Source organism: Nelumbo nucifera, chromosome 3 (genome assembly GCF_055504915.1).
Source record: "Nelumbo nucifera cultivar China Antique chromosome 3, China Antique-T2T, whole genome shotgun sequence".
Taxonomy (NCBI): Eukaryota; Viridiplantae; Streptophyta; class Magnoliopsida; order Proteales; family Nelumbonaceae; genus Nelumbo; species Nelumbo nucifera.
The window spans coordinates 107,365,842-107,375,726 of record NC_142651.1 but is presented as its reverse complement, the minus strand read 5'-3'; the positions used below and the strand labels follow the sequence as shown (position 1 = coordinate 107,375,726).

Below are 9,885 nucleotides of genomic sequence, written 5' to 3'. Positions count from 1 at the left end.
TGTACTAGTGCAAATAAAATTGCACTGCAACCAAACACAGCCTTGGGTTCCAAAACAAGGATATTCGACCTTAAACAAGAGAAGGAAGACATTGTTTTCTCCGGTTTTTGTTCTCTATACAAATACAAAACAAGGTTTAGAAATACAAAATACATGCTTTTGCACTGCACATACTGAGCCTTGGCTGCATTCACGGATATAAAAAGAATTAAAAAAAAAAAGAGTAAAGAAAAGCGATAGTTCTTCATGGAATGGAACAGAATCATGTTGACAAACATGACAGAATTTATCTCCTTAATTTGCACAAACAAATAAATGACGGTGCACAACACATACAGACTGCAATCAGTGATTTAGATATTAGTCCTCTCAACGCTTTAAAAATCACCAAAGAGAATTGCAGAAACAAAACTTGAAAAAAAAATGTTTGCCCTATCCCTGTCAGAGTATGCCTGCCATCTGTATAACTTGTCACTTTGTGTAGAGAACATCCTCCCATGGATGACGGTACAGTGGCTGCTTCAATCTCTTCTGGTCAAATGTATGCCTGCAATTTTCCAATAAAAGAAAAAGATGAATAATTGAATATGACCATATCTTTCCTGCATCATAGATTTTCCCTATTAATCAAGTGACAACATAATAAGTATCCTCTTACACGTGGACAGCATAAGAAGAAATAATCTATGCCATATCACAGCTAGTTATCATCTCAAGCAAAACTTGTTTTTCTCCAGTAACAGGGAAACTTAAAGTTCAGTATAATATAACTCATATTAGTACTAGTGGGCATGCCATCCAATCTATGGTTGGACCAATCTCTCTCTCTCTCTCTCTCTCCTATCTCTCTATCTATCTATCTACACACACATATATATATAGATATATATTGTGACTTAAATCATATCACTTCCATTCTGAAACCTGATACTGGTGATTTAGAGCCAAAGAGTTAGTGGTATGCCAATGTCATGGGTTTGATCCAACAAAGCAACATGAAACCAATTGCAAATGAATTTTCTCATCCAACTTACCCAATCAGACCAATGGAGCGTGCCAGTACAAATAGACCATTCAGATACCCAATTTCAACGATCTCATCAATTTCTTGCTTGCTGAACATTCCACTACCAGCAAGGAGATCCAAGAAAAGAGAACCGATTGCACCATCTACATTGAGCACCAGATTGTTTGCCTTAGACAAGGTGTAGTTCTCAACTTGAACCGCATATTCCATGTACTTCACAGAAGGGAAATGCGTGCGAGCAAACTTTTGTAGTAGCTCTACTCTCTTATCTCTGTTGTCTCCTCTTTTGATCCTTTACCACAACAATGAAAAATCAAGGCTAAAATAAAAACCATGAGAACACGAAGTCCTTTCTAGTTACATTATCATTGACATTGCTGCATAAACCAATAAATGTGTAGGTAGTGTTACAATCATACTACTCTAAAAACCCTTTGATTGTACTCAATTTAAACAAAATGAGATCACCAGAGAAGCTTCATACCTGTGTCCAATTCCAGGTACACGAATGCCCTTCTTTTTCATGCCTTCAACAAACTCATAAGGTGAAAGACCCTGAAAAGAGAAATAATGATAACAACATCCTAGTATTTTCCACATTCTTCTCTTGGCAATGACAGTAACTTTTGATGAACTCTGGTAATGGCTATGTAAACTTACCCTGTCATAGGCATCTTTGAAGTATCTAGCAGCATCATCAATGGCTCCACCAAATCGGGGACCAATTGTAAGCAGACCTGTTCCAGAAATTCAATCATATCAGAATTTTATAACTAGATTTCCAGATCTTCTTTTCTTTGTTCAGGCATAGGAACCATCAGAGAATTGATAAATGCCATCGAGTGGTTAAAATATACCTGAGACAAGGCTTGAAACCAGATCCTTTCCGGCCCTTGCTGTAACCATGGTGTTGTGAGCACCAGACACACAGGGGCCATGGTCGGCACATAACATTATGCAAATCTGACCAAGATATTAATTTTAGTAACAAAAGTGCTTATTGATCAACAAAGAACTTTAACAGGGACATCAAGGCAAATTTTGGACCAGAATAATGAAAGCAAACAACTTTTAAGATGAGAATAAGGGTTCATGATAATCTCAAACTCTATGATAAACCTACCTCAATAAACTGTGTACAATAACCAGGAAGACTGCGTTTGAACCACAAAAGAGAGATGACATCCCCAATACCATAACCTTGTTCAACAATGGATGACATAGGGACACCAGCATAGCATGGCTCCTCACCTGAAAATAGGAGAAAAGAAGTTAATATAATTGTTTTCTTCTGTACACCATTAACACTCAAATACTAGAGTGAGAAATGGTAAGGTTCAAATTGAACCTCTGTCATCAGAGATAGTTGAGATGATGTGAGTTGGAGCCCGAACTTTCCCACTCTTAATTGCAGTGTTAAGATCCTCGGGGATCTGAGGAGGCTTAACTTCTTTCACTGGTGTGATCTTCCCCTCTTCAACCTAAAATAAAAATACTGATCAGACATGGAGTCCAAGGGGTAATTTATTTCAACCATAAAGGAAAAGACTAAATAACTGCAGTATAGTGACCCATACAAGTTTCTCAAATGTCTCTTTGATTGCAGACTCAAATGCTTCATATGAAGTGGGTACAACAGCACTTGCTTCCCTCAATGCTTGATTTTTTGCTTGTGCTGACTCCATCTCACCACCACTTTTAGCACCCTGATTCAGAAAGATGGTTAGAATTAGAGAAGTGATGATTTCAAATAGAATAGCTTAGGAGGGACCAAGACATTCAAATGGTAACTTACAGCATGACCAAATTGAACTTCTGACTTGAAAAGTCGTGCACAAGTTCCGCTAACCCATGCCACTATGGGTTTATTGACCTTCCCTTGTTTTAAGGCTTCAACTAGGGAGTACTCATCTCGCCCACCGAGTTCCCCAAGCACAACCATCATTTTGACCTAAGTCAGATGGGAGGATTAGGTTGAAGAAAGACAAATTATTAGCAAGTAAAATTCCTCAGGCTGGAAGAAATTAAAATTATGTTATTCACTTGCATTTGTAGTCTATTTTTTATAAGTTTAATTTGTGATTTGAGTTTCTAATTTATGATAATTTGACAAGGAGTATAACACTGAAGTTAGACTGTTAATTCTTAGCTTTTGTACTGCATCTTCAAATGCAGAAATTCTTTAGACTGGCATTTTGAGAATTGCATCTAGGATTTTTGCATTTTAAGAAACGCATAAATTCTTACCTTTTGTAGGGGCTGAGAAGAGGGAGAACACATGTTCAAGTCTGAGAGTGGCCACTTTGTGCAAAAAGCAAATGCCAAAGATTAGGTTAGTATCCAGTCCGCCCCTCTCAAGGCCCTAGATACCCCAGATAGCTGGGACCAAGATTGGGCAATGGCCTTCTTTTATCTAGGATTTTTGCATGGTTCACAAATTACATCGCTAGGTCTATTTTACAATTTTCAACTTCTAAGATTTGGCACTGGTCAAATGCACTTTGTATTGGTCAAAGTTAGGATTTTTGAACCATGGCATATGTTTAGACATAATATGGGAGTATCTTATTTTGCTCATTAAGGATTGCTTAGGGTAAATGCTAGCAACTTAAGAGAAAATTACACATTTTAACTCAAGCAAGATTTTTTTTTATTGGTAACTTGGGAAAGATTTGGACTTTGATGATTATGCAAATACCTATGATTAATGGATTAGAATTAAATAACAGAAAGCTCATGGAGAAAATATAAACTCTTTCGTCCATGCCTATGACCCACAATAATTAAAACAAGATGCATGTCATGCAACTTTTTGATAGCAACTACATGATCTGGTGAACAGTGGATTACCTGTGGGATGTTGTTAAACCGCAGGACATGATCAGAAAGAGTTGAGCCTGGGAAGACATCACCACCAATTGCAATGCCTGAAGAAGTTTCAAAGTTAATAAAAATCATAATCAAACAAATGAAATCCCCATATAGTTGGGATAAGGCATGAATGATGAATAAAAACAAATAAATGAAATTAAAACCATTAAAATTAATAAAAACAAGAATGGCCATATCATAAAGATACCTTCATATATTCCATCAGTTACACGTGCAATTGTGTTGTAAAGTTCATTAGACATGCCACCCTGAAGTTACAAAATACACTTTGAGATCTAAATAGTTTTCAGAACCACAAAGGAAAAATGTTAACTTATTCTCTATTACATAGCACAGCTAAGGTAACAAACTTAAGTAATACTAGAAAGGATGCCAAGTCCACACTTCAAGCATTTTAAGTAAAAGATAATGCATATTCCCAATGAAATCTTATTGCATTTCTTCCATGATTTCAAGAGAGGCATCTTCACGGAGATGGCTTTGGACCACATATTCCAGTAAAAGTTTACTTTTTCATTTAAACAGCATATATGAAAAAAAAAAATCTTAACAAAAATACCACCTCATCTGACGAGGCAGGCCTTAGAAAATGTGTGCATATTCTGTGAAGCCTCACCAAAATAATTTCCCCATATGCTTAACGTTGGGCTCTTTTGGACCCCAAATTATCTTGCCATGTGGAAGATTTCTGAATTGTATAGATTTCACTGAATAACCTGACTAATAAACCCACTCCCTTCTTTATATTTTCAGAAAATATTTTAGTTCCATCACATTTTTCGACTGTTTCATGCTGCAACCCACTATCAAAATTAAGTTTACTTAATTCAGCAAAACATTAGGCATTGAATCATGACTTTATGTTATATGCCACTGAATTACAAGCGACTAACAGAAACAAGACATGGAAAATTCATTATTATGTATTGTAAGTAATAAATTGTTTGCTGCAATGGTAAAATCTAGGGCTGACAAGTTTGAGAATACCAGTGTCAGTCTGAAAGCAATGACAGTGCAAAAAATGCCAAAGGTTAGGTCTGTATCCAGTCCACCCCTACCAAAACTCTGAATGGCTAAAACCACTATTGGGTAATAGCAACTCTGTTGTATGTATGTACATTATGAAAATAAACCATACAACTTTAAATTAAAGTATTGGCAGGCACTTATTAAGGTACTAGTAGTGAAATCATGAACATAAGGAGAGCTATTGTGGAATTTTCAAAATTGCAATTTCTTCATTTTTACTTTTGTGAAGTTTTTTCAAGCATTAAACTTTTGTTCTTGGTTTCTTTCTTTCTATCTAGATTATGTTTTTTTTATGCTTATCCATAAGTGGTCAAGGATTCAATTTACTCAGCATATTCACGCTAAATATGGATTGAGAGCTTGGTTTCAAAGTGCATAAACAAGTCAAAATCCAACAACTTTGAAAGAAATTTTGGGCTTCCAACAAAATAATCTACTTCTAATGCATGTCACGTGAAAAGTAGCAAACAAATCAGTTATATTATGTATGTAAAACATATTTAGGAAAATGGAAGGATGAAAAAACCTTTAATGAGAATAAGTGATATAAATGACCCAAACATGTACATTAATTAGAAAATTACAGCTTCAAAAACTAGCTTAGTCTGGTCAATTCATTAAGAAGCATTGTCAGTATGTTCACAATAGGATCTCACTTTGGCACATGGAAACAAAAGAAGAAGGTAAAATGCATAGAATCTATACATACCGATTTGGACACAAATCCAACAGACCCAGGCCTGTAAAGTTTGCATTGGATTATGTTGTCAATAGTTCCTGCAGTGTCACCAATCTTGAAAGCTCCAGCTTGAATGCCTCCAACAGTAGCAGGGCCAATAATAACCTACAAGAAGCAAAATTTATTGATTAAAAAAAAACATAAGAACTGAAAGAAAAAATGGATGAGGGGGAAATAAAGAAGAAAGATCAACCCAATAACATTATGCCAATTGCCTCCATTTGTGAATAAGCATTTGGTTTTTGGCCATTCTTTGTCAAAACCATTTGGAATTAGGATTCAATAAGATATTGCAAGTTTGCAACTGCAAAAGCAACTGACACCTAAAAGAAATCCCTAACACCAACCCAAAACGGTCTTTTTAAACTCAGTCACAGCTTGTGATCAACTACAGAACACCATGTCAACTTATTGTGTCTTTCATTGAAGCATCAAGCATTCAGTTATTCTATGTCAAAATATCAGAATTTGATTATGTGATGCAAAAGACATTTAAATGAATGTAAAAGTGATCTTTTAAACTCAGTCACAGCTTGTGACTAACTACAGAACGCCATGCCAACTTATTGTGTCATTCATTGAAGCATCCAGCATTCAGTATTCTATGTCAAAGTATTGGAATTTGATTATGCAATGCAAGAGACATTTAAATGAATCTAAAGTTTTCTACTATGATCTCTTTTTACCTTATTATTCAACCGTGCATATGCAATCAACTGCTTGGTATCTGATTCTGGAACACCTTCAGCTATGATGGCTACAACTCTAATGGTTGGCTGTTTCAAAGCAGCCATCGAAGAAGCAGCAGCACTGTAGAAACACTGAAGTGAAATGATGAAGCAGTAAAAGGTGAAGTTTTGCACTTCAGCATATCAGCATTCAGCATATGAAAAGCTCACCTTCGAAATGATGCAAAGTTGATAAAAACATCAGCAGTAGGATGTGCAGCACAGGCAGCTTCAGTGCTGCAGAAGAATCCAAAAGCAAATCAGGAAACTTTTAAGTTTAAAAATTCACAATAAAGAAGAAATCCAATACCACTGAGAAGAAGCCAAGATTCAAAAATCTGAAATGCTGATTACCTTTGTTTTGGTAAGAGATCTGTAAATGATAGGTGGACCATCTAGTAGCTTCCTATTTGACCTGATTAGGAAAATTTTTCCCCATAGATATAGGCCTATAAAGGAATTCTGGATAGACAAATATTCACTGCCCCAGTACACATCACCCCTGTACCCCAACCTGCATTGAAGTTTTTTCCTGAGTTACATGTGTCATCCAAGGTTTCATTATTTAATTTCAAAATGCCCCAAAAGAAGGATTGCTTTCACCAAATGGCAAGGTTTTAAGCTGGAAATTTCCCCATGAGTAAAGAGCAATGAGAGGAGCATGTGGGACCCTTTTTGGCTACCAACCATATTGCCACATGGAAGATTCCCAACTCCCTGACTAAATGACCCAACTAGCATGTAGCTAAACTACAACTTCACCAATGTTATTTTCTTATAGTCAAATGAAGATTTAACAATTTCTTCCTGTCTCCCTCACATATGCAAGTATGGTGGCTGGTGGGTTACTAGGCAGGTGATGAAAACAGGTTTTTGAACCCAGGTCATTATATCAACAGTAGCAAGTTTACCAACTTATGAATTCATTTTATTAGTTCTCCAACCAAATAACTTCTTTCCAAATCAGAGTGCTTGCCAGCCACAGTCCACAAGAACCAAAACAAGCTCTGGCAAGCCAAATTTTGTACTTCCTTTTACAGTCATACCCACATAAATTTCAGTTATTCAAGCCTGCTCATGAATGCAGTGGAACCAACCTATGCTCCAGAGTACCAAAACTCACACTTTTTGTCTGGAGGCATGCATATTATCCACCATAAAGTCTTATATCAAACTTGATGTGGATCACAAGCTTTTTAATCAGAATGCACCAAAGTGCATCTGTTGCGTTTGAACTACATGCAATAAAATATATTCTAACAATGATGTTGAATACTTAATTGAAATGTTTATACAGTATAGAAAGAAAAAACAAGGAGGAAAACAAGGGAGATAAGAACAAACGTTGAGTGGACTGGTATTGCAATCTCCTCTTGACCAAAAAAGAGTTTTTGAAATCCCTCAGAACCTGGGTTAATGATCCCAGCAATAGAAGGTGTCTCCCTCCCTGAACATATAAGAGACATTTGGATATTAATATTCAACAACCTTTCAAGAATAGATAATAATATTAGGTGCCTTTGTTGAGATGCAATGGCTACACCCTTTCCATGAAATTCCATGAACAAGAAAAGAAACTATACATACCACAAAGGAAGTCAAAATCAAGCATCCGTTGGATAGGTAATTGCTTGTAGTTGTAGAATAATGCTTGTGTAGTTCGGGAGAATAGTTGTCCCGTTGCCATGATGAAGAAAAGCACTCAAAGAGACCTGTAGAATAGAGGTGATCTTAGCTTTCAGTGCTGATATTAGCAGCCAAACTACAGAAAATAATTAAACCCAAATAATTACTTAAGGAAATTATTCCATTTCCTTTTCAATTAGTAGTAAAAAGACAACAACAACAACAACAACAATAATAATAATAATAATAATAATAATAAAAACATTTCTCTTGGATACGAGTGACAGTTGATCTTCTACTCTTTATGGTTCTCCCAGTAGCAAATAAAACCACGACTTTGAAGAAATAGTCAACTCTTTAAGCGAGTTTGTAGATAACATACCAAAGAAGAAAAAGGGAAAAAAGAATGAGATGACAAATCACGAGAAACCAGAAAGCTACAGAATATAGCCCCGGAACTATGAAAAAATGGACTCTTTTTGGCGACCTAAGTTCTCGTGTCGACCAAAAGGGGGACATTTTGACTAAACTGCAGTCTAATTTTCAAATATGGAATTTCAATTTTAAAAAGTACATTGATATATCCACAAATTCTTGTCAAATGTATTGGATCAACTACAGCAAAAGAAGCTCTGCAGAAATTCAAAGTTCGGAAAAAGAAAGTGTTTATTATATAATAAACAAATTCAAAAGCCTCATAGCCTGACAACCCTGAAAAGTTACCAAAGAAAGAATAATTAATAACACTGGTTGCTCTCAATCGATAGTACATAAATCTTTCGGTGGTTCAATGTTAGAAAAAGAACTCAAGAAGGATTTTACTGTCGCTTAATAGAAAACTGCGGAAGAAGGAAATCATTTACAACCGCGAAAGAACCACCTTGTACAATAGAGAGAATCACAATTATCTATGACAAGTGGATCTCAAACTCAGTACTAGACACTGTACCATTGAAACTTCCCTGTCGGACCAAAAACCAGATCTAGCACAGAACTCAAATCAAAACAACTGGAACCGAAACATTTCCACAAGACAAAGATAAAAAAATTCCAATACTAAATGGAGTTTTAACGTAAAAGAAAAACAAATACGCTCTCATTCTAACATGAATTCGAGTGTAGAGACAAGGTAGATCAGATCCCAGACTGAAATCCATCACAGAAATGCAAATTTCACGAATTCTTCGAGCGAGGCAATCTACCTGAATCGAAGAGGCTCGACCATGAAAGAGAGAAGCAGATAAGAGAGATTAAATTGGCAGGGGGGGGCCAAGCAAGGAAAATGCAGAAAACACGGAAGAAAGGTGGGTGCTTTATATAGATGGAAGATAGAAACAGCAGAATACAATCCAGCTACCCCCTCCCACACCACAGAGAGAATGGAGAGAGAGAGAGAGAGAGACAGCGGAAGGAAAGAAAGAGGGTGAAGAGCAGGTCACGTGGCGTATGTTAGTTAGTTCACAACTGTTCGATTTTATAACGAGAAAAGGCAGAGACAGAGGGGTGGGTGGTGGTAGTCTGGTTGGTACTTGGTAGGTACATCCAAAGGTGGGATTTGAATTCATTGAAAGCCAAATAAATAAAAGGAAAATGTACGATGCGGGATAGATATGGTATCGGAAGAATTTTGATTAATGAAAACCCAATCATGAATTTTAATAAATAACACCTCATTGACTACCATGATACCAGTTGATTGATCAATTTTTTAAATATCATATCTTTTTCATATCATATTCTAATCTATAAATAAAATAAAGTGGGATTAACGGATGAAAATTCCTAATTAATTGCGCTACATTTTCTAAAAAAAAAATTAATTGCGCTAAACCTGAGGAGGGTGT

At 36.1% G+C, this 9,885-nt stretch overlaps 1 protein-coding gene across 3 annotated transcripts; it reads right to left on the bottom strand.

Annotated features, from left to right (window-relative positions):
* Positions 1-247: 247 nt before the first annotated feature.
* On the bottom strand, positions 248-9,663 carry LOC104598755 (ATP-citrate synthase beta chain protein 2). 3 transcript variants are annotated; one of them, XM_010260948.3, is made up of 17 exons: positions 9,244-9,663; positions 8,003-8,127; positions 7,760-7,862; positions 6,587-6,652; positions 6,374-6,497; positions 5,658-5,792; positions 4,107-4,167; positions 3,878-3,954; positions 2,823-2,978; positions 2,605-2,733; positions 2,376-2,508; positions 2,151-2,278; positions 1,885-1,990; positions 1,688-1,764; positions 1,512-1,582; positions 1,035-1,319; positions 248-547 (listed from the first exon to the last, which is right to left on the bottom strand). In XM_010260948.3, exons 2-17 carry the CDS (start codon positions 8,100-8,102, stop codon positions 472-474), a joined length of 1,827 nt encoding a protein of 608 aa, XP_010259250.1. In that variant the 5' UTR covers positions 8,103-8,127; positions 9,244-9,663; the 3' UTR covers positions 248-471. The 3 variants fall into 3 exon arrangements, with proteins under 3 accessions (XP_010259250.1, XP_088757354.1, XP_010259251.1); XM_088901228.1 differs by having other exon boundaries at positions 9,148-9,258; XM_010260949.3 differs by lacking the exon at positions 9,244-9,663 and adding an exon at positions 6,770-6,929 and having other exon boundaries at positions 8,003-8,018.
* Positions 9,664-9,885: the final 222 nt, after the last annotated feature.

Bases quoted from the DNA above. Each gene is read 5' to 3' on its own strand.
- LOC104598755 (XM_010260948.3), bottom strand. From the start codon at position 8,102: ATGGCAACGGGACAACTATTCTCCCGAACTACACAAGCATTATTCTAC. The intron at 1,765-1,884 runs GTATATTTTAAC...TTTCTGGAACAG, and splicing joins GGTTTCAAGCCTTGTCTCAG to GTCTGCTTACAATTGGTCCC. The intron at 548-1,034 runs GTAAGTTGGATG...GGAAAATTGCAG, and splicing joins CGCTCCATTGGTCTGATTGG to GCATACATTTGACCAGAAGA.